The sequence below is a fragment of the Ictalurus punctatus genome, chromosome 21 (genome assembly GCF_001660625.3).
Source record: "Ictalurus punctatus breed USDA103 chromosome 21, Coco_2.0, whole genome shotgun sequence".
Lineage (NCBI taxonomy): Eukaryota > Metazoa > Chordata > Actinopteri > Siluriformes > Ictaluridae > Ictalurus > Ictalurus punctatus.
In genome coordinates this window covers 19,377,543-19,402,642 of record NC_030436.2, presented here as the reverse complement: position 1 = coordinate 19,402,642, position 25,100 = coordinate 19,377,543, and the positions used below count along the sequence as shown (strand labels likewise).

The 25,100-nt window shown below is 44.5% G+C and overlaps 1 protein-coding gene across 1 annotated transcript in view; it reads left to right on the top strand.

The window, feature by feature from the left end:
* camkvb (CaM kinase-like vesicle-associated b) overlaps positions 1-24,457 on the top strand; it is a 43,890-nt gene extending 19,433 nt beyond the window's left edge. The window contains exons 2-11 of the mRNA XM_017450717.3: positions 10,630-10,731; positions 11,729-11,860; positions 13,584-13,658; positions 15,938-16,076; positions 16,239-16,359; positions 16,789-16,864; positions 17,651-17,787; positions 17,898-17,976; positions 18,127-18,214; positions 18,794-24,457. Coding sequence (XP_017306206.1) covers positions 10,637-10,731; positions 11,729-11,860; positions 13,584-13,658; positions 15,938-16,076; positions 16,239-16,359; positions 16,789-16,864; positions 17,651-17,787; positions 17,898-17,976; positions 18,127-18,214; positions 18,794-19,072 — 1,221 coding nt within the window. The 5' untranslated portion in view covers positions 10,630-10,636 and the 3' untranslated portion in view covers positions 19,073-24,457. The remainder of the gene's footprint in view (positions 1-10,629; positions 10,732-11,728; positions 11,861-13,583; positions 13,659-15,937; positions 16,077-16,238; positions 16,360-16,788; positions 16,865-17,650; positions 17,788-17,897; positions 17,977-18,126; positions 18,215-18,793) is intronic.
* The last annotated feature ends 643 nt before the right edge of the window (positions 24,458-25,100 follow it).

Below are 25,100 nucleotides of genomic sequence, written 5' to 3'. Positions count from 1 at the left end.
AAGTACATAAAATTGATGGATGGACACCGACACGTCGTGGTGGTGCTAGCGTGGCGGTTAAGACGTTAGCCTATTGATTAGAAGGTCGTCAGTTCAAATCCCAGCATTTTGTGATGCTTTTATGAAACTTCAACACACCAACCAAACAGGATGTACAATTTCATCCAAATTTCCCAAATTCCAGCAGCTAGAGAGGTTTGGAGACACCCAAAAAAGAGGTTTGGCTATAGTTTGGAATGGTGTTGCTTCACCTGAAGTTTCTCTTACTGACTGAAACTACAGGCTGAAGTAAACTTACACTTTCTCAAATGATTTAAACGAGTAAAGGAAATATTTAAGACAAAATACCAATGCGCCTGTTCTGAAGTAGTGTAGTGGTTAGAGTGCTACTTTCTGGTGGTGTTTGGTGCAGGTTTAAGACAAGTTCCTACTAATAACCTGGATGTAAAAGAGAAGGTTCTGTTATGAGAGCTGTGGCTCAGTTGTTTGAGTTTTGTATCTGGTTGTGGAGATTGTTGGATCAAAGCCCATCCAGGTCTCCAGGCTACAGTAGCTCTGAGTGGGGCTGTAAGAGAGTGTTTTTGGGTCTTGAATGACACTTCCTCTCCTTTGTTCCGCTCTCCTCCCACCCTTTGTTTTCATCCCACAACCCCTTCAATTTCCTTCTAATGAGGGGAGAAATTATGTTCTATCCAAGTTTAACACATCCACTATAACATTATGTTCCTGAAAGATCGAAAGCATTTCGTTCCTCCTGAAACTCACCATTACCGATAACAACATTATAAAATTAGAGAATTGTGTCAAACTAAAATGCATTGTGGGTAAATGCTGCTCTTACGAGTTATTCTGTACTCCATTCACATCTTCACTAGAGTGGAATTGTGTGTATCGTGATGGTTAGGGGAACGGCAGTGAGGGTGTGTTAATAATTATCCGTAATCGGTAAGGTCTCGAAACGTGCATTCTGTCGTTTCGGGAAGAAAAGAAGAAGCAACCAAAATAACATTCCAGAGAACATTCCAAAAGTCCCCAGCAGAATCACATTAATACAGCAGACTCGATCTATCGTTTCGGTTTGGACTGGTGTGGGTGTGGCTTCACCGGCAGCTTCCTGTTACTGAAACTGTGCTGAGACTACAGGGAAGGGGCTGAAGTTAAAGAACCAACTCAAAGTTAAAGACCAACTTGTCCTCATAATCTTTCTGAAAGTCTTTGTTCTAGTTTTTTGGTTGAGGAAGGACAAAAGTCCAACATTTCAGCGCCAGCGCCGCTCTTCCATAGCACAGTGATTAAAGTAACGCTCTTTGGTGGTGCATGTCATAGGTTCGAATCTGCTTTTAGTCAGTTTCCTACTAATAACCTCAAGCTGAAATGAAATGGTTTTTTTTTTTTTAAAGAAAAGGTGTTCTTCTGTGAAGTTTTTGTTTTAGTATTTTGTTTTCTGATGCCGAACCAAAGCCCAACAAGCCACCACCGACACACCCCATCCAGAGTACGGTGGTTAGAGTGAAGCTCTCTTGTGGTGGATATCATAGGTTCAAATCTGCTCTTATTCAAGTTCCAATTAAAAGTCAGACCCTAAAGGAGAAAAGTTTTTGTGTTGGCACAAGACAAACGTCCAACGTGCCAAACATCGCTTACCTCCTCCATAGCACAGTGGTTAGAGTAATCCTCTGTGGTGATGTACGTTGTGGGATCATGTGGTTTTTGTCAAATTTCCTATTAAAAATCTGAATCTAAAAGAGAAATGTTAGTCAAAAAGGTCTTTTTTTTTTTGTATGAGATCTGTGGCTCGGTTGGTTAAGGGACAACTCTTGCGTTAGAGGTCGGTGGATCAAAGCCCAGGTCTAAGATGGCTCACTGAGAGAGTGGGGCAGTCAGTGAGTCAGATGGTGCTGTGGGCCAGATAACAGATGCACACTGAAGGGGGTGGTCAGTGGAGATCTGAGAATGCAGTTTGGCCAATGAGGGGTCATGCTGAGTGGGGTGGAGTAGCCAATGAGGGATCACACTGAGTGGGGTGGTCTGAGGATGCGGAATGGCCAGTGAGGGGGCAGGCAGTGAAGTAGGCCTGGAGAAAGAGAGAGGATAAGGGTGAGATCAACCACTTTACCAAACTGAGAAGAAATTTAATCTTAATGAATTATCCATCCATCTTCTACCACTTACTCCTTTTGAGGAGTCACGGAGCCTATCCCAGGGAGCATGGGGCACAAGGCAGGGTACACCCTGGACAGGGTGCTAATCCATCACAGGGCACAATCACATACACACTACGGACACTTTAGACACGCCAATCAGCCTACCATGCATGTCTTTGGACTGGGGGAGGAAACCGGCTTCCCAGCTACCCAGAGGAAACATTTCCACTTGTCTGTATACATACGTAGCTAACAGGACTCGACCAGGCTAGCTAGTGCTTTAACACTCACATAAAACTAGAAAAATACAGAACTGCAAGCCTCCACTAGAAGTAGTGAACTCTTCGTTGTCGACACAAATATTTACTAGCACACGTTTAGAGTTGATTAGCTCAAACTCAACGTCATCTCTCAAGCCCACAGGGTATAGAGTCCGATCAGAATCCAGCTGAACCGTTACAGAGCTTTCTGTTGCAGAGTTTTTAACGAGACCCCGGAGTTTTCCTGACCCGAGAGCGTGTGTACGATCGGCGTTCCGCAGCCATAGATTTATGGACAGTACGGAACATGAGGAACGGCATCAGTGCAGCGTGGGCGGAGGAGAAGAGGCTGCGGTATCTCAAAATCATCACACTTTTAACACCTTGGCTGACAGCGAATCCATTTTTCATGCCACGACCTGGCCGGAGTCCATGATGACCAAGCTGTGATCTATTTTTATACTCTATATAAAGTGGTTATATAAAGGACTATAAAAAAATATGACATGCACGCGGAAAAAAAAACAACAAATTTATCGCTCCCTGCTCCGCTCGGACGGCTGTAAAATATCGCACTCGCACGTCCTGCATTTCAATCCGACTGACAGAACGCATTTCCTAGCTGATACGACAGTATATTGAAGTTCTTCTTCCTCGTGTGTGTGTGTGTGTGTGTGGTTTCAGGAAGATTTCAGAACTCTGCATCCTTGCAGAAATAAATAAAATCCATCTTTCTGATTTGAAGTCAATATCAATGCCCGTTCCCCGTGACACCTGATGGAATTTACAGTCAGTAATCGGCCGTCCCGGCTCCATCTCCGAGTCAGCAGTCTAACAGGGCCTTCAATTAGCGCTCGGGCCACGCTAACGCCCGGCACCGCCATTAGTTATCCTCTTGCACGGCTTCGGGTAATTCATCTCGACGGCGATTTTATTGCACGCAATTGCTGAGGCGGCAAAACGCACACGATGAGATGAGAGTCGCGAAAGCACCGACGTCGTGTAGTCTAACACCATGACGCTGTGCACCGTCCTTAGCACGGCTTAGCACAATCCCTGCACGATTTGAAAAGAGATTAGGCAACAACGGTTGTAGGCACGTCTGCAGTGACCGGAATTAACGCGGCCTTCTATACTACTGTAGCTCATAACTCGGAAAGAAAAAGACTGCCCGATTTGGAATTCGTCCTCGGGGAAGCTCCGAAGACGTCTTCGACCCATGTCGTCATGCCACTCAGACCATCAGCAGGAAACAAAATATCATTTCTGCACTTCAGATGAGTTTAGCAGTAGGATTAATTGACTTCAGATCAACCAGCACAGACAAACTAGTCGATTAAATCTATAACGCTGAACATACAGGGACCGTAAACTCCCCATCGTTACAGTCCGCTGGCTAGCTTGTTGCTAACAGAACGCATGCCGTCATGGATGCCGTCAGAACGCATGCCGTCATGGAGGCGTCCGTGCTTGTGTACCACTTTGTAGCCCGAGAACGGCGTAATTTCCTGTTCAGACTTCCCGTTTCTAGTGTAGAGCGCTAGTGTTTCTGTGCTAAACTCTGGGTTTATAGAATACCAGAAGCATATTCCTATCACAGTTGACTGGGATCGGTTTTTTTTTTTAAACGGATCACTAGTGTGATGAAGAGCAGAGACATCTTCTGATGCATCTTCAGACAATTATAAGTTGCTCGGAATTCAATGATGGAGTTGTACCATCAGTGTGTAAGAGGGTAAGAGTGTACCTCTGCCATGAGGTTACAGCAGAAGAGGAATTTTCTGCTGCATTCTCATACAAAGATGTAGTTTTTTGTTTGTTTGTTTGTGTGTGTGTGTGTGTGTGTGTGTGTGTGTGTGTGTGTGTGTGTGTGTGTGTGCGCGCCTTGTGAAGCTAAGCTAATGAAACAAGAGGATCAATGCCTCTTGCACTTTTACAAATGAAGTGCTGCAAAATCTTAACACACTTCATTTCCATGCCAAACTCTTTTATTGCCTTTTTAAAATAGCCTCCATTATGCTCACTTTCTGTGTGTGTGTGTATGTGTGTGTGTGTGTGTGTGTGTGTGTGTGTGTGTGTGTGTGTGTGTGTGTGTACACATACCCAACACTCCAAACCAAACCAAAGGGAATGCAGATTATGGTTGCGCCCATTATTTCCTGTTCCAGCAGATCTGCTTTAAAGCGCTTCTGGAGGAGTCATGCTAATACGGTTTCATGGCTAATGAAAGGAGAAAAGGGATAGAAAGCAACACACACAAAAAAGATCGCTGCAGCAGAATGTCTCTGCAGCATGGAGAAGACTCACATTCTCTCTCTCTCTCTCTCTCTCTCTCTCTCTCTCTCTCTCTCTCTCTCTCTCTCTCTCTCTCATCTGTAGTTCTTATGTATTATTAAATACCCCTGGACCAGCTCTCTGTGTTGGAGATGTGCCGCTCTGCTTGCTAACGCACATCACTTACTCAACCCGGAAAAGGGATTCATTCACTAATCAGGTGTGATACAAAAGTAAATGTATTATATACGTTGCAATGTTTATTCGTGTAACATAAAAAAAAAAAAAAAACTTAACTAGCTTATTTACATGAATAAAATTTCACAAATATCAACTGCTCTGGAAATAGGAGGTGTGGCTTCTGAGTCTGTGAAGGAGGAAGGAGGAGGCAGGGCTTATATGTGTCACGTATCTGTGAGCGACAGGAAAGGAGGCGGGGCCTCTATCTGTAAGCGAGAATAAAGAAGGCGTGGCCTCTGTATCTGTGAGCGAGAGTAAAGGAGGCGTGGTCTTTGTATCTGTAAGCGAGAGTAAAGGAGGCGGGGCCTCTGTATGTGTAAACGAGAATAAAGGAGGCGGGGCCTCTGTATCTGTAAGCAAGAGTAAAGGAGGCGGGGTCTCTATTGGTAAGCGAGAGTAAAGGAGGCGGGGCCTCTGTATCTGTAAGCGAGAGTAAAGGAGGCGGGGCCTCTGTATCTGTAAACGAGAATAAAGGAGGCGGGGCCTCTGTATCTGTGAGCGACAGTAAAGGAGGCGTCGTCCGACTCTCTAAGGCACTTTTACACTTTGAGTGGATTGAAATCTAACTTTTTGGACATTCCTGAATCTACACCGAATCTTTGGTTGCCAGAAGCAGACAGAGATGCGCTCCTAACGCGCTCCTAACGCACTCCTAACACACACTCCTAACACAGGATTCAGCTCAGCATGGTCTGAGTGTGAGGATCGTCTGTGTTGAATGTATAAGGGTGCTGGTTTGGAGAGGAACTGCTGCACAATAATATCTCTTTCATGCCGGAATCTTCCGGGCCCCGGTGACATGGGCACAGGGTGATTAGTGCAGTCTGGCAGGCCGGGAGTTTACACAGAGGTGCTGTGGCACAGAGTCTTTACGTAACGTCTGAGAGAAAATAAGAGAGGAGATGAAAGAGACTGTGAGATGGAGTTGAGAGAAAATCTACTGGACTCCGCACTGAAGTGTTGCGCCTCCATGATGTAACTCCTAGGTGATGCAGGGTGAGCGCGCTAAACTTCTAAGACCCGCCGAGCCGAGACAGCCGGAGAGGAGAATAACAAGGTTCGAGAGAAAAAGTAATGCCAGAACACAGGAGAACACAGAACAGACCAGAGACGCGAGACACGTCAGCGGCTACGCCATGCTACACATGAACACACGACGATGGAACAAGTCACGGGTCCAACTAACAACCTGCACAAAGTACCTGAAGATACTGTGTGTGTGTGTGTGTGTGTGTGTGTGTGTGTGTGTGTGTGTGTGTGTGTGTGTGTGTGCAAAGGGGGTAGAGTCACAATAACGAGTCAGGAGTGTGCACTTTGATTAGGATGAGGAATGAAGTGCTGCAGGAGAGAATCTCAGACAGCGGGGGTGAGAGCAGAGAACCCCAGAGAGAGAGAGAGAGAGAGAGAGAGAGAGAGAGAGAGAGAGAGAGAGAGAGAGAGAAAGAAAGAGAGAGAGAGAGAGAGAGAGAGAGAGAGACTGAGAGAGAAGGCAGGAGAGAGAAAAAGAGAGAGACAGAGAGAATGACAGAGAAAGAGAGACTGAGAGAGAAAAATAGAGAGAGAGAGAGAGAGAGAGAGAGAGAGAGAGGAGGAGAGAGAGACAGAGAGAAAGAGAGAGAGAGAGAGAGAGGAGAAGGAGAGAGAGACAGAGAAAGAGAGAAAGAGAGAGAGAGGAGAAGGCAGGAGAGAGAAAAAGAGAGAGACAGAGAATGACAGAGAAAGAGAGACTGAGAGAGAAAAATAGAGAGAGAGAGAGAGAGAGAGAGAAGGAGAGAAAGACAGAGAGAAAGAGAGAGAGAAAGAGAGAGAGAGAGAGAGGAGAAGGCAGGAGAGAGAAAAAGAGAGAGACAGAGAATGACAGACAAAGAGAGACTGAGAGAGAAAAATAGAGAGAGAGAGAGGAGAAGGAGAGAGAGAAAGAGAGAGAGAGGAGAAGGCAGGAGAGAGAAAAAGAGAGAGACAGAGAGAATGACAGAGAAAGAGAGACTGAGAAGAGAAAAAGAGAGAGCGAGAGAGAGAGAGAGAGAGAGAGAATGCATAATAACTTGCGCTGTAAAACTTCCTCTCCCTGCTTTCTGCATCTCACATCACTCTCAGCACTGTTACATCCTCACCTCGTTCCTTTCTCTCAGCCTCACGTGAAGGAAAACGAGCCGCTCGTAATCGGACTGATGGAACACTGGGAATGAAAATCCTTCACGCGGAAAAACAAAACCACGCGATCCGGAATGAATGAAAATGACCCGGACAGGGTGAATCGTTCACATCACAATGAGCAGAATCACAGTGTAAAAGTCGATAGGTCCGATTCATTTCTCAACATGCTCATCATTTCGACACTAAACGCCACGCCGTACACGTGCATGCAATAGGGGAAAAGTTTTGGCACCCTTCCAACGAACTGGGTGGAATTGTTGCACACGAAAACAATTGGAGAAACGACTCTGTTCGATCCCAAATCATTCAAAATTCAACACTAAAGAAAATCTTTTTTTTTTATTTTTTTTTTTTATTTTATTCTTTCCCCCTCAGTAAGTCTCTACTGGGTTCGGGCTCGGTTTGAGGTTGAGCGCATGTAAAGGGTCCTCCGTCACCAGGAGCGAAACCAAACAGCTTTCTACACAGAACATACAGATGGCTGGTGATCCGATTTAATTCATCGGATTTCTTTCTCAGCCAAGTTCTGCCTCGAGTTCTCTTCTCTTTCAGTCTGAGTTCTGATTCTGTCGCTCTGCTCAGCTGGGACTGAGATCCTAAAGCACTGAAGCTCTGAAGAGGCGACCGTTCCTAACAGAGCCCTCGGGAAGTTCGGCATCGGTTTCCTCTCGTTCTCTTCTCTGACTCTTTAGCTCAGGAGGCGATAAGGAGACGGGATGTTTTTGTACCGTCACGCACATCACATCTTTCTCTCTCTCTCTCTCTCTCTCTCGCATTTTCTTTTTCTCTCTGCCTGTCTCTCCATTTCTGTTTCTCACTCGCTTTTTCTTCCCCTTTCTGGCACCTTCCATTCTTTCTGTGGCGCTCTCCGTCTCTTTCTCTTTTTTTGATGAATGAAACCATTCACTCTTCTTTAAAAAAAAAAAAAAAAGAAAAGAAAAGAAAAATTAACAAAAAAAGAAAAGAAAAAAGAAGGACACGAGTGAGAGTATTTTTTTTTAAGCGAGCGGTCTGACACGAAGCTCGCGGGACGAACGAAGACCACGTTCGATGACGTGAACGTTCGTCTTTCATTCATCCTTAGTACCTTAGTGGTCAGGGTCTCAGTTTCAGGACACAGAACCAACTAAAAGTCACAGACCTGGACATAATTCGATTTTTAAAAACACGTCTAAACAGACATAGATAGAGATCATGGTGTTACACCCCGTCTCTCTCTCTCTCTCTCTCTCTCTCTCTCTCAATTAATTTTATTTTGCAGTTAAACCCAATGTAAAAAAGAGACCACACCCCTTTCTTACATTTCTAAATGGAAAACGCGATTAAACGACCCAGACAGGAAATAAAAGTCGTGTGAGTCGAGGTGTCAGGCCACAGAGGACAGCCTGCGTTATACGATTGCTTCAAGATTTGTCTCTTCGTCACTTCATGGACAATTTGTCCCCCTGTCTCTTCGTTGCGCAGTCATGCCTTCACGTCTCACATGCCGCTCTTCCGTCGGGATCTTGCGACACGCTCGCCAGCGTGAACGCCGGGTTAATGCCAAGCAAAAGTAAAATAAATAGAACAGCAGGTCATATCGTGTCTCATTCCGGACGACGGTTTTAATATTCAGGCGTCAAACGTGAAGAATACAGAAAGAAAAGGTTGAGTTCTTGCGTGCGTGTCTGAAGGCCGGTCGCGGCCGGTTTGAATATGGTGATGATCAGGAGGATAAGGAAACGGAGAAGGATGCTGTTAGGGAGGAAAGAAGAAAAAAAGCGTTCCTTCGTTCTGGACCGGGAGAAAGGAGGACCTACAGAGCCATGGCGGTCATTTAAAACCCCATTTATTACAGAACTGTCTAAGTAGTTATTTTTTAAATTCATTTATCCGAGTGGAGAGAAAAATTGACCATTTTAACTACGCAGATCGATTGTTTTTTTTTTTTTTGTCTGGCCAAACACGCTTTTATCTCAGCCCATGCTTTTTTACATGACGCGCAAGCTCATTGATCTGGAGGGAAACTTCAATTTGTCAGCGGCGAGGGCTCGGGCCGGAGACAGAAACGGTCTTCTAGTGCCTTTAAGCTTCTCTCTCTCGCTCTCTTCATCTCTTTTTTTTTCTGAAGCTTATCTGCAAATCCTGCAACATCGATCGCCGTTTCTCTTGTCCTCCTGGGGATTCAGAGGCCTCGGGGTCAGCGTGAGATGATAATAACGTAGTTATGCAGCTGAGCGTGTGCCAGACAGTCCATTATACACCCGATACCCCTATCACACACACACACTACTGTATAGTGCCATCACTATCAAAGCCAACCATCCTGAGGTTCTTTACAAGCATCGTCCTTGTCACTGCAGAGGATTACGAGATAGACGTGAGGAATCTGTGTCACGCTGTTATAGAAAAGTCACCGCGTTCACCCCGAAGCTGATTATTTTCCTACAACAGCGTGGCCCAAAGTGGCGAAAAACTGTCTTATATCACAATTTGCCAACAGTTCATTTTTATTCATCGATCAAACAGCAACGCACCTTACTTTTCTACCCATCTATACTTATATATAATGCCGCGGAACGTCTGTAAGAGCAGATTGTCACGTTCCCGAGAAACCGCAAAGAAGCGTAAACAACTCTGTCCCGAAGACGTCTGCTTAACGCTTAACGTCTCCATTAATGAATCATGAACGTCTCCTTAGAGAAATCGTCGAGCGTTACACGTGTTCTTTTAATGCGTTTATGTCGCGCCGCCGTACAAGTCCCTGTGAACGAGCTGTTGCTATAGAAACAATAACGTACATATCAGACCGAGCGCGTTAATATAAACCCGTTATAGAAAATTAATCGACACCTTCTGACTCTTTTGCGTCAAGGTTTTGTCCTCATGTCTTGTCAAGGAGTTCTTAACAGTTGTTGTTTTTTTTTTTGGTTTTTTTTTAGTTTTTCTCGTTTGAAATGTCCTACATGTTGCATTTGCAGTGTCCCTTTTCCCCCCCCTTTTGGCTATTTCGTCATTCTTTTGGGTTTTGAAAAGTGCAGTTCCTTTCAGCATGCATTTCAGGAATTCATGATTGTCCTTCCTCTCCCCCGAGTCCCGAGTCAGTCTTTCTCCGCGAGACACGCTTGCACCATCGCCGTGCCCAGCTCTGGGCGTTTTGAAGTAAATTAATTTCGCTGGCGGGTTCAAGTCCCACGGTACCGCATGCTATTTCTCTGGCTGCTGAATTTGGAAGCTGTGACTCGTCACGCTATTCAGGCACAGCGTCGATTTCCCCCGATGGGATCGGACGGGCCTGGAGACGAGCCGAGTGTCTGATATCGCGCACGGTGATGGGTATTGTGGTAGAAATCATTTGTATTTGATTGGTTGATTGATTTATTCAGGGTCCGCGTGTGATATTAGAGTCGAGTTTGTCTCGAATGCGGCCGGTCCTGAATTTACATTCGAATAGAAGAGGGATGTCTTTTCTTTTTCTCCACCTTTCTTCTCCGTGTCCTACTACGTCCAGTATTTCTTCATGAACCTCTCAATTATACTCTTTACGCGTGTGTCTTTCTCTCTTCTCTCCCCAGGAGGGCCATGCCGTTTGGCTGTTTAACGCTCGGAGAGAAGAAGGACTACAACAGTCCCACGGATATCACCGACAGATATGACCTGGGGCAGATTGTGAAATCGTAAGCACCACTGAACCCATTATATCGCCCAAGTGAAAACCCATGGAGATATGATTATATTCGTAAAGGCAGGGACATGCGGAAAGGATAAAGATGTAAATATCATGTTGGCCGTAGAGGATTAGTATGTGATGTGTCCATTACATACTAGTGACTCAGTTATCTTCGATTTTTCACTTTGAACATTTACTCCATTTTACTCCCAATTTGGTCATTTCCCAATTCCCGCCCCCCAGCCATCTCTCTCAACAGCTCCCAATCATGGAGAGTGAAGGTCAGCATGTGCTTCCTGTACAACACAGAAAGCTGCTTGGAGAAAATCGCTAACTCTCTTTATATGCACGCATTAAATCACACATGCCCATGATTGGCTAGCGTTGCTCTGATTGACAGGAGAGAGTAACGCAATCCCTCCCATTCAGACACTAGGGCTGAATTTTTGTTGTTGTTGTTGCTGGCTATGACATTGTGGGTAGATTGCGAGTACAAATCTGTGTCACTGTTGTGCCCATTTGCTTTTTTCTTAAATAAAGTGCACTACTCCATTTTAGTTCGCATTTAGGTTCCCAAATGCCAGATTACACACGATGTAAAAGACACCATCGAAAGTGCACTATGAGAAAACCTGAGTTCCTCTAGAACTCTTCAGACAATTAACGTGTTTTACCTTTTTATTTAGAGGGGATTCTCCTTGGGAAACCATCTGTTAAAGAGACCTAGAGAGAACATTGAAGGTTTATCCAATTGGAACAAACGGAAGAACATTCCCAAATGGAAGCTTGTTTTTGTTTTGTTTGCAAAAGTGCCAAAAAAAATCTTACAGCAAAATGCAAAGGTTCCACTGTAAAGCAAGTTCCTTATGCTTTATACGTAGAACCATTATACTGAGGCTGTAAGATACAAGAAACCTGCTGTGCCATCACAAACGTCCAAACTCAACAAAGATCCACTTATTACCATTTTCCCTTCAGTGTTCTTTTGTTTGCTCTTTTCAAAGGGAAGAGTTCTGCGAGATCTTCCGAGCCAAGGACAAGACGACATCGAAAATGTACACCTGCAAAAAGTTCATGAAGAAGGACGGGAGGAAAGTGCGCAAGGCTGCCAAGAATGAGATTTTCATTCTGAAGATGTGAGTTCGGAGAGCACCTCGAGAGAGGGTTTTATTATGATTTTTAAAGAGCATTTATATTCCTGAAGAAGAAATTTACAATGACATTTGTTGGACAGCTTTATGGAAAGGCAGTGAGAGTCTGAGGTGCTTTCTCGAGATGCTTTCGTGCCGATGCAGCAGTTTCGACTAGATAGAGTGGCGAGAAAAGAGGAGATGAGGCAGATGTTCTCAAACTATTTCTGTGAAGAAGCACAATGACGTCATCGCACTACAAACTGCCAGGCTGAGTTTCTTCATAGCCGGTCCCCCTGCTCTGTAATGCGTGATTTGTGTAGCATCATTTGCAATCTCCTAAAAGCTTTACTCTTCGGGATTAATAATAGCACATTAATGAGCATCTGCAGCAAAGCATTATGAAATAAACAACAGGGTTGGCAGAAGACTTAACACTGCTTTTACTGAACGACATTATATTTATACACTAATTCCATAATGATGAGAAGAGTTAGAAAGCATCTAGGTGGGAGTGTCTCTGTTTCTCCGACAATATGATCAGAGCTGTTACGATGCGATATGACGGAATACAATTCGGTTCAGTTCAACTATAAACAGTTTAATGGTAATAGAAAGGAGTTGAAGGTCACACCTCTGTCACTGGGATTGAGACAGAAAATTCCTCACCCATTTCGCTGGGAGTGACATTAACAGAAGCCACACCTCCTTCACTGGGACTGACAGATACAGAGGCCACACCTCCTTCACTGTGACTGACAGATACATAAGCCACACCTCCTTTACTGTGACTGACAGATACAGAGGCCACACCTCCTTCACTGGGACAGACAGATATAAAGGCCACACCTCCTTTACTGTGACTGACAGATACATAAGTCACACCTCCTTCACTGGGACTGACAGATACAGAGGCCACACCTCCTTCACTGTGACTGATAGATACATAAGCCACACCTCCTTTACTGTGACTGACAGATACAGAGGCCACACCTCCTTCACTGGGACTGACAGATATAAAGGCCACACCTCCTTTACTGTGAATGACAGATACATAAGCCACACCTCCTTCACTGTGACTGACAGATAGAGAGGCCACACCTACTTCACTGTGACTGACAGATACATAAGACACACCTCCTTCACTGTGACTGACAGATACAGAGGCCACACCTCCTTCACTGTGACTGACAGATACAGAGGCCACACCTCCTTCACTGGGACTGACAGATACAGAGGCCACACCTCCTTCACTGTGACTGACATACAGAGGCCACACCTCCTTCACTGTGACTGACAGATTCAGAGGCCACACCTCCTTCACTGTGACTGACAGATACAGAGGCCACACCTCCTTCACTGTGACTGACAGATACAGAGGCCACACCTCCTTCACTGTGATTGACAGATACAGAGGCCACACCTCCTTCACTGTGACTGACAGATACAGAGGCCACACCTCCTTCACTGTGACTGACAGACACATAGGCTGTCAGTCCTGTTTTTTCAAATCCATTTGAGTCCCAACAGCAGTAAATCATCTTAATCTGCCATACACCAGCTGTCTATTTGCTTTATCCCCTAAAACACACAACAGCTACTTATGAAAATAGAAATAAATAGATAGATAGATAGATAGATAGATAGATAGATAGATAGATACTTTCCCTTTCTGCAGTAATGCCTCTCCTTTTTGTCTCATTTGCCGGGTTTCATGTTTTCATTTCAGGGTGAAGCATCCTAACATTCTCCAGCTGGTGGACGTCTATGAGACAAGAAAAGAATATTTCCTCTTCTTGGAGCTGTAAGTCGTGCATGGAAAGTTCTACATTAACACAACAGATTTGCTTCATATCAGTCTAATAGAGGACAACTTCGGCATCAACATGCACCTGCAAAACATGTTAGGTTTGAGGTTAATCCCTACGCAAATGGTTTATACCTTTAACGGGATTATTTTTTTCCTGAATTCAGTGACCAACAAACCCCACGTCCTCTCATGTCCCCTCAACAAACCCCATGTCCTCTCTGGTCCCGTCAACAAACCCCATGTCCTCTCAGGTCCCCTCAACAAACCCCATGTCCCCTCATGTCCCCTCAACAAACCCCATGTCCTCTCTGGTCCCCTCTCCAAACCCCATGTCCTCTCAGGTCCCCTCAACAAACCCCATGTCCCCTCATGTCCCCTCAACAAACCCCATGTCCTCTCTGGTCCCCTCTCCAAACCCCATGTCCTCTCAGGTCCCCTCAACAAACCCCATGTCCTCTCAGGTCCCCTCAACAAACCCCATGTCCCCTCATGTCCCCTCAACAAACCCCATGTCCTCTCTGGTCCCCTCTCCAAACCCCATGTCCTCTCAGGTCCCCTCAACAAACCCCATGTCCTCTCATGTCCCCTCAACAAACCCCATGTCCTCTCATGTCCCCTCAACAAACCCCATGTTCTCTCAGGTCCCGTCAACAAACCCCATGTCCTCTCAGGTCCCCTCAACAAACCCCATGTCCTCTCAGGTCCCCTCAACAAACCCCATGTCCTGTCATGTCCCCTCAACAAACCCCATGTCCTCTCATGTGCCCTCTCCAAACCCCATGTCCTCTCAGGTCCCCTCAACAAACCCCATGTCCTCTCAGGTCCCCTCAACAAACCCCATGTTCTCTCAGGTCCCGTCAACAAACCCCATGTTCTCTCAGGTCCCGTCAACAAACCCCATGTCCTCTCAGGTCCCCTCAACAAACCCCATGTCCTCTCAGGTCCCCTCAACAAACCCCATGTCCTCTCATGTCCCCTCAACAAACCCCATGTCCTCTCATGTGCCCTCTCCAAACCCCATGTCCTCTCAGGTCCCCTCAACAAACCCCATGTTCTCTCAGGTCCCGTCAACAAACCCCATGTCCTCTCAGGTCCCCTCAACAAACCCCATGTCCTCTCATGTCCCCTCAACAAACCCCATGTCCTCTCATGTGCCCTCTCCAAACCCCATGTCCTCTCAGTTCCCCTCAACAAACCCCATGTCCTCTCATGTCCCCTCAATAAAACCCCATGTCCTCTCATGGGGACGGATACATTTGAAAGTTTTTCAAATTGCCTGTCACTCTCCAAGCAATGCTCGATCAAAAGGAAAGCAGACGCCAGTGTTGATATCTTTATGTTTCTTCTTGTGTCAGCAAAATTTTACATACCTAATAGCAACGGAAAAGAAGCGAGGCTCGTTTCCGCCGGATAAGGATTGGGTTTTGACGGCGTATTTCTTAGCAGTTATGTTTTATATCATAAAAAAAACAGTGGGAAACAAAGCCATCAAAACCCAACGGACTTGCACTGGATGGTAAAACAAAACATACACAAAGCGATGGACAAGCCATGAACGTATAACAGCAAACACTTATGCTCATAAACACTAGAATAGCATACAGCCACACGGACTCATGGGTATGCAAATGAGCGCTTGCTACGCGAAGGTAGAAAGCGTTCCATCATGAGGATGTATTTCCACATTAATCCCTGTTCCTGCCAACTGTAAGATGCTGCTCTCCTTTTCTCCAGCTGAGCCTGCAGCGCTGAGGCAGATCACCAGGAACCTGAGCACATATAGCCTGAGGATATGTCAGATAGAAACACTGTACCGACATCTCTCTCTCTCTCTCGCTTTCTCAACAACGCTCATCTAACGAGACACTGCCGCCATGTTCTTTCTATCTGTTTGGGTTCGGATTTGCATTTGTTAGATTTCTGCAGCAAAACTACTTCAAGGGTGTGTTTTTTTTCCTGCCTGGCCACTATATTTCCTGAATGTTATCCCTCACCTCACTGATCAAGTGTTGAAGGTAATCCTTATTGCATGATCTAGAAACGCAAGGCCGGCTTAATAACCGTGGCCCCGATTCCGGGCCTCAGTTTTGCCGCGTCGTGTTCAACGCCGTGTCCTTGCTAATGCTAAAAGCAAAGGAATGCACGCTAGAGTTAGAATGTGAAAATTAGAAGGGATTTATAACTGTAGGACTGTAGGAAAAGCTACACCTTCCTGCTCAGGAGTCCATCGCGGATGACAACGTGGATGTTTCTTGTTTCTGACTGCGTTTCAGTGCTACAGGTAGAGAGGTGTTTGACTGGATCCTGGACCAAGGATACTACTCTGAGAAAGACACCAGCAACGTGATTCGGCAGGTGTTGGAGGCTGTGGCGTACCTGCACTCCCTCAATATCGTCCATCGCAACCTGAAGGTACACGGCACTGTTCCCCCTGGTGGTCACGTGGGTGAAACATTTGCAACTGGTAGATTTTAACGTACAAAAGTGACAAACATGAATTGTCATCATACGTTTTATGATTTGAAAACCAAACTTCATTTGGTTTATTTTAATAACACTGGGTTCTTGTTTCAGTTGGAGAATCTGGTGTATTACAACCGCCTGAAGCACTCCAAAATAGTTATCAGCGATTTCCACCTGGCCAAGCTTGAGAACGGGCTCATTAAAGAACCATGTGGGACTCCAGAGTACCTAGGTACGATGCTTTGAACGTGTCATGAAAGTACACTCGTAGAAAACGTACAACCGTTAAGGCTTCTTAGGTCCCTCTGGGGGACGTTTCAGTGTTTCCATATCAGAAAGAATATTCATTTAACCCTTAAAGAATGCTTGAAGGTCCGGCTTTTCTAAGAGTGTTTAGATTTGAATAGGTTTTGATCGGACACTACTAGTGGTATACTCTATAGATTTACATCGAGAGAACACCAACTGGTATCTATTAAGAGTTTCGATCCATTGTTTGATGGCGTTTCTCAGCTCCAGTCCCGAGGGCCGCAGGCTTACTGGGACTGTTCACGTGTCCATCAGATAATTACCCAGATCTCTTTGCGGGACTGGAGCGTAGGAATCCTGCTCGACTGAGAAGGTTGGAGTTACCTGGTGCCTTTTTTTGTGCCTCGTTTAGCTCCAGAAGTTGTTGGGAGACAGAGATATGGCCGACCCGTGGACTGCTGGGCTCTTGGAGTGATCATGTACATACTGTGAGTATCTAATCGCAAATCCACACTCGTGCATACTCGAGAAGTGCTTATTTGGTTAATTCCAGTAACGATCGGATACCAGGCCAAGAAAACTTGGCAAAAACACTCAGTAGGAGGAAATGCACAAAAAAAAAAAACCCAAACAAACAGGAGAACATAAGAAAGAAGGAATCAGAAAAGCACTGCAAGAGACTAGACCAGAGTTGCAGATCTTTATGCGTACTGAGTAGAAACCAAAGGGCTTAATATGGAAATGAGAAGCAGAGAGAACCAATCACTGAAGAGAATCAACAAGAACAGGAAGCTTTAACCATATAAGGAATGTCGAGGAGGGAAAAGGGCGGGTGGAGGCTCAAAACGGACGTGAAAATACCGCGAACGGAACATAATCTGGAAACGTTTTCCCTATTTAATCGGTCCCTCCGGGATTTCGCGATCGCAGAATGAATGCAGAATCGAGCAAACTCGGCGATATTCGGAGGAGTGTGCGATTTTTCAAAAACGACCGCAGATTTTCTGCAGATTCGGGCCGAGGCGCGCCATGTGACGTCATCACGAGTACAGCTAAAAAAATCTCGTTTACCAGCAAACAGCACCACGTGTGAAAGACAATTCCGTGCGACTGCGATTTCGCAGATTCAAGTCGTTTTTACGCGAAATAAGCACGAAATCTCTGCAAGTTTTGAAAAAAGCCGTAGGGGAAAAAAAGCAAGCATTTTTAGCCGGAACTATCCACGAAATCCCGTCCGGACCGGATAATAGCCACCTTTCATTTTCTCACTGCAGGCTTTCTGGGAACCCTCCGTTCTACGACGAAGCCGACGATGACGATTACGAAAACCACGACAAGAACCTGTTCCGCAAGATTCTGGCAGGAGATTACGAGTTTGATTCGCCGTACTGGGACGAAATCTCTGACTCAGGTGATTTACGAAGACCGAGGAAAAACTACTTTACGTTCAAATTTATTTATTTATTTTACATTTGTACTGCCGTTAGTTAAAGCAACGTGCAACATCTCATCTGCTTGCAGCTAAAAGTTTAGTCGCGCGTCTCATGGAGGTCGACCAGGATCAGAGACTCACAGCGCAGGAAGCCATCAACCATGAATGGTACTGATGTTTCGATCTTTTTTCATTTTCCCCTAGCCGTGGTCTCTGCAGCATGTTTCGCCGAGGCGTGTGCTGTCGCATTTTATTGCGGGTAATTAATACGATTGAAAGTTTTCTCCTCCGTATCTGAATTTGCTTTGTGTTCTGTAGGATATCCGGAAACGCTGCCTCAGATAAAAACATCAAGGAAAACGTGTGCGCACAGATGGAGAAGAATTTCGCACGAGCCAAGTGGAAGGTAATTATTCATGCTCAATTTGTATTACGATCGACTTTCTTCAAGTCACGGACTTGTTTTGTTTGTTCGTCATCTTTTATTATTGCACGTCCGAGGAGTGGATCGTTTTTGCTTTCACTGAGGAATACGGCGAGAAGGGACGATCTGATTGGACGTCGTTTTTGCAGTTTGGGATGCGATACTGTGATATTGTTTACTTTTAGCTAATGACTTGCTAATGCTGTAGCTCAGCGGTCACCAGCCCTGTTCCTGGAGCTTTACCTTCCTGAAGACTTTAGCTCCAACCATCAAGGTGCCCACCTTACCATCTAATCATTTCCTTAGGAAGTCTTTGTTCACCTAAAATGGGTGTGTTAGATTTCGGTTGGAGAGGAAACCTGCAGGTAGGTCTGCTGGAACAGGGTTGGTGAGCACTGGTGTAGATGGAAATAATGATCGTTTGTATAAAAGGAATAAAACGTTGTGTTACGATTATACGTAGCGGGAAACTTGAGATCTATCATCCAACATAAAAAGATCAATCCTCTCACCGTAAACGTTGAAACTTTCTTCCTCTTTGCTTGGATCGCTCTTCTTCAGAAAGCTGTACGAGTCACGACCATCATGAAGAGGCTGAGAGCTCCGGAGCACCACCAAACTGCCGCTGCAGCTCAGCCCAGCGAGGGAGCCGCAAACCCTGCAGGAGGAGCACAGGAAAATCCCCAGGCTCCAGCTCAGGCCTCCACGTCCCCCGCAGGCACAGAGCCCCCTGCTGGTCTGGAGGCACCAAACGCAGAAGCTTCTTCATCACGGTGCAATGGTGAATCTCCAGCTCCTCCGCCTTTCGCCACACCGACCGGAGACGAGCAGAACGGTTAAAGTCTGTCCCTCTACCCAGCCACATCTCTCGCAGCAAACCCTCAGCTCTGTAAATTAGCATCTAGCATGGTCACCCTGAGCCTGCTTCGCTCCCACGGTAACATTAGCAGTGCCAGCGTCGTCTTGCAGAACCTTGTCGATGTCTTTTCCTGAGCTTCCCTGTCTTTTCTTGTTACGACAGCTGTATTTGCTAATCCTACAAGCCATACTGTCACACGCTCTACAAAAACACGAGGCTTTGCTTCGCGTTAATTGTCATACATATATAGATTTAAGAAAACTAAAGAAAGAAATAAACAGAAAAGGGTATTACTTTGCTAATATTGGGAAACTTTCGTGGGATTATTTTAGTATAGTAACAAACTTTGATGTACGCCTTACAATATTTGTCGCTACTCAGAGGTGCCAACATTAGTATTAGTTGTTACGATACCTGTAGTATTTACAATTTCTGACTCCGCCGATACCTTGTTAAAATTCTTTAAAAAAACGCCGCTTTTCTACTTTCTCACGCTAGACCAAATGCAAACGAAAGTCACTGAAGGGGAAAGGACGGATTCGCTTCTGTTAGAGTAGAGGTCAGAATACTTCAGTTGAATTTACGAGCCTCGGTCTTGTGGTACAGTAGAAAGGAAGTGGATAGAACTGTGGTCTCTTTGGTTAGTTAAAGAAAATGATCGAGGAGCTGCTTATTATTAACTAGCAATCCCGTCAAACGTTTATCTCGCATGTTTTCAGCGATGTCGGCACCTCTGGGTACAGCTTGGCTCCTGTGCTCAGGAAAGCACGTCGTGGCTCGTTTGTAAAGATTTCTGTAAATACCAAACTCCATAGAGACGTAGCCAAAAACAGCATGCGTTTTACAACTACCGTTTATTTCATACAAGTCCTGCCAACCTGTGCGTCGACAAAGATGTCTGACTATCGGCCTTACACGGAGAGTTTTGTCCCTCCTGGTTCCGCCATTTCTATACGTCCTATTTACATATTTAAATATTTACACATTAAATAACAGGAGATTCATACGGACAACGTGCTACATGCTACACTTTAGCTGTCTAGGCTGCAGTTCGTTTGATAGTTAAAGGGTTTGAAGTATGCAGTGGGAACAAAATGCACAGCTAGCTTTAGATCCGCATGGTAGCTCGGCAAACGATAAAAAACGGCATTCACAAATCGGACGTCATGGCATTGTATGCATAGAAAGTGATTTTATTCATTTATTTATTTTTTGTAAATGACATTTTCTACATATTAAACGCCACACGAGAGCTACACATCCGTGGTTAATTTGTTTCGGCTAGGTCGCGTTAAGCCAGGCTCCGCTAAGAACGCTATTCTGTTTGTTGGTTAAACGTAACGTGTTCGGTGTTTTAGCTACTATGCATTCGAAGAATGTCAGAAGTCGGAAGTCTATGTTCGTTAAACCGAGTGCGATGTCAGACACGCAGCTGCGTTAAATATTTACTATAAGAAAACTTTCACCGAACGTTTCAGACAAGACATGTTCGGTGGCTTATGCTTGCTTTTTTTTTTTTTTTTTTTTTAGCTACGAAGCTAAGATAGTGGAAATGTTTTTGTTTTTTTTTTACGCTTCAAACGTCATTAAGCTCCGTAATCTCACTTTTAAAGAAATTATTTTGTAAGTTAGTAGCTCCACGTTCCACTTTGAGAGGCGGAGCCTGAGTGGGGTTTGGTGTTGATATCAAATAGCATTTAGGAAAAATTCTAAAAAAAAAAATATTCGGGTTGTCCAAGATGGCCGCCCAAATATCGTTCCAGGGTTCATCTACACGGTGAGGTCCTCACGCCGAGGTCCACGTTTATAGATTGAACCTACTGAAGAAGTTTTGGATTCGGAGATAAGTGATATATTACTTGTTAGCAACATCAGCGTCGTAGCCAGTAGCTCCAAGAATGTCTTGGCTGAGCAACTATGTTGGGGAAATTTATTTATTTATTTATTTATTTATTTAAAACTATTCATTTAATCTCTCAACCCACGCTTAGGACGTGCTCGGTTTGTAATTCCTTTACTGTCTACGCGCCGAAATTCTAACACGTATATAATATATGGAAGAATTGTTTAAAAAAGAAATCACATTTTCATCGTTCGTTTAAAGGACACAAAATAACATTCTTTATATGTGTGCATAAGTTCTGTATTAAAACACTATAACCTACAAATATATTTATTAATCCATTGTACGGTATAATCCGTTCGACTTATTTGAACACGTGTTTAATATATTTTCCGTATTTATTTGGACATTTCCATGCATTTTAGCATGAAGTACACGGGAAAACTCACGGACTCCGTGTCCTGCTCCGGTTCAGCCGGTGTGACCGGGGAGACGGACGTGTGTGTGTGTGTGTGTGTGTGTGGTAACGTGACAGGAGTGAGAGTATGTCCAGCATAAACCAGAGCAATAGTCGACCTACTGCGATACTGTGACGCGTGTTCCTGCTGTTCGCTCTTGCGCTGTTCGGACGGCCTAAATGTGCTCGTGTTAGTGTCGGAATACCGGGAGGTTCACCGTGGCTGCGTTCCAGTACTGTTTTAGCGAGCCCTCGTCAACCGTGACACGTCGTTACGTTTATGTTACGTTACGGTATTATGTTTACGAAGTATGTCAGACCACCCATTAGAGCCAAAAGCTACGTTAAGACTAGCTAATGACAAGTGGCACTCGTGTCTCTTGTAGGCGCTACTATAGTCGTTTGTGGGCGTGGCCTACAGAAGCTGTAGTAGCCTATATATAGCTATTAAACTAGGTAAACACAAATGAAATGACTCACTAATCCGCGTGACTCTTAGTGGTTTGATTTACGTTATGTTCTCGGCTTCGTTGGCCGATAAGCGCTAGCGACGTACACTCACCGGAGCCACAGACTGGCTCTGCTACTTCCTTACGCACTTTTTTTTCTCTCTTCGTGTTTAAATGTTTATCGACATTTAACGAAAGCTTGCAATAAGACTTGTGATCTGCTTCCATTTTGTCGTGTCAAACAGAAAAACCGAAGAAACATCAGAGCGCCATAGGACCGGTCCGAGGAATCGTTCTAGCCGACAGTTTGGATTTGTCGCGTCTTTACAGCGTCGTACCTAATTTGCATAGAATTTCTTTTCAAAATCTCAACTGGACTGCCACACGTTACACGTTGCACGCACGTAAACAACGACCGGTCGCCTCGCTGTTTTGTCGCTTGCTAGCGTGAATGCAGTGTAGCCTCGACACTGTAGATTTTCTGTAGAATTCCTCACAATAAAGTTCCAACAGGAAACGTGAAAAGAAGCAATAAAGTGTCAAGAAATACAAGCTAACATCCGATGCTGTGCTCAGACTAATTACTATGTAGCCGACCTAACAGTGGACGGACCTTTATCCTGCTAGTTCACTCATATATTCTGTTATCTTGCTAGTTTTCTTTAGCATGCCAGGGAGCTAGCTAGCTAATATAGCTACCGGATGTACCGTACACAGGAAACGGATTCGTGTGGCCGAAGAACTCTTTAGCTACCGCCGTGGAAATCGAGTGCGTCCGTGCTAATGCCGCTACACGTTCGCGCTCGTTTTGACACAGCTCGGTGAGGGCGAGCTGAAAACGGTTCTGGAACGTGGCTTAAAATTGCGTATCCGTCAGCCGAACTTCCCGTGTCGTCGCTTTAGGGAATGTTAAGGGCCTTGGCGCTTGTGCTAGGTCGTATAGTTAGCTAGCTAACTTAGAAACAGGAAGTAACTGCAGTCGATGCTAACAGCCACTTCTGAGCAACCATTTCCTACAACAGATTACGCACAGCCAGTTTATTAATTATTTTGTTAGGATCCTTAGACGCTAATTTAGTCGCATACTTAAGTTTTAAATAGGAACTAAACTGATCCGATTGACTAAAACCGCCTGCTAATTAATTTTAAAAACACAACGCTCAAATCAATCAAAGAATCGCCATAAAATATATTCTACCTCTCAAGCAACTTCAAACACGTCCCAAGCTCTAACCGCTGTAGTTCCGTGCTAATGAGGCTAAAGACGGTTAACCTAGCATGTTCACGAGCGAAGTGTTTCTTCGGCAGGTTTGAAATTACGTGGTAGATTTGTTTTATCCCCGATCTGAAGGCTAAATCAGGCTAAATCAGTTCGCCACGTACAGTACAAGCACCCAGGTCCTTTTCGGGCTAGCACAGCGGCCAGCTGAACAGAAACGTAGCAAAATCGATGGAAGAGGCTTCAAAGGTTGTGTTTTGTGAAGGCTGTATTCATGGATTTCATCCAGAAAGTGTGTGTTTGTGCTGAAATCTGGTTTTCATGTATTTTACATCCATTTCTACACAAAAAGGGAACTATGTGTGTGTGTGTGTGTGTGTGTGTGTGTGTGTGTGTGTGTGTGTATATACACATATACATATTTATATATATATCTCTCTGCTGTGTTTGTTTATTGTTTTTTTTTTTTTACATTTATTTGTCTTCATGTATCTTTCCTGTTGTTGTGCATTATATGAGATTCTATCAAACTAATCAATTCTTCTTGTTTCTGTTTTTATTTGATTTGATTTGATTTGAAAGCGATAACCAGGAGGGTTCGAGTAAAACTTTCTACGTTACGTGTTGGGTTAAATCATTCTGACAGAATACATGTACACACTTAGACCGCGATCAAATACTGTGTTAATACGATTCAAAGCAATGATTTATTTTATTTTTTTTTTTAAACGCAGAACATTCACGTCATCGTGCGTCGGGTTGTTGAGTTGTTGATTTTTTTTTTTTCTTGTTGCAGTCGATACTGTGGTTGTTCATGGGTGTGCGAGCTCTGCTCACCTGGAGCTCATTCTCTCTCTCTCTCTCTCTCTCTCTCTCTCATCTTCATCCTCTGCATTCTTCTCAATTTTATCCATTTGATGGTAAGAAATTAAAAATAACCACAATAATACTAAAAAAATAAAAAATTAATAAAGTATAAAAGGAGTCAAGGTTGTGTGGATTTGTATTATTGTTATTTCCTAACTTCCTCACTGAGACGACACGATTCGAGCCTTCACGATTTTTAAAAAAAATCCATTTAAAAAACAAAAATAAACTAAGGATAGTCCGCGGTGTCTGGAGTGCTACATGGACCACAGTACAGTAAACAGTCTCCTGTAGTACAAAGGGACGCAGCCTTAAAGAAACTTAATATTTTAAAGCTGCAGTGCCTAATATTTAAAAAAAAAAAATGTAATAAATAATAATAATAATAAAATGATGTTGCTGTGAGTTGCCCCGACAACCCTGTGACGGTCAGAGCTCTCGCTGTAGGTTCGTCTCAGTGCTAGTGACCCGACGGAAATCTTATAGACGAGCTGTGATGTTATAGACAGCGGCTCCGGATGCTTATCCGTAGGTGTTTTAACGCCACACGGATCACTATAGATGTTTAAAATGGCATTGTTTTGTGTCATGATATAATAAATAATATACGGATGTTGGACGGAGTCATTAGTGCGATTCCACAGTATTTAACGGACGTCAAACAAAACTCGCCGCTTATCACGTCGACGTTTTATTGGCGACTAACTGGAGAAACGGGATTAGCCAATCAGGATCGTGCATTTTCCTCATTTCGAAATTTAAACTAGGCAGCTAGCTAGACTGTGAGCTCAGGGGTACGCGGAACTGATCAGTCTGTTCTTATTTCCGACGTCATTCACATTCATGTCGATTTTTATTTGGTGTATATTTCCTCATCCCTCCGTGAAATGACCTTTGACCACACCGCTGCTGTTTTATCTAGCTAGCTTAACGTTAGCCGGGTAGTTAGCGCAGTAGCACAGGGAGACGTGTGGGATTAGGAGCTGGTGGGAGAACAGACCGTTCAGAGGACACGGATAAAAGATGAAAAGTTGGGGCTGAAGGAGAGGGACGTATACAATATTGGGAAAACTAATCGTGATGGATAGCGCTTGTGTAGCGAAGAGGAAAAGCAGATAAAGCAGTACACGATTCTTTCATATTTGCCCCCCATTGGTCGATTCGGAAGGAGGTA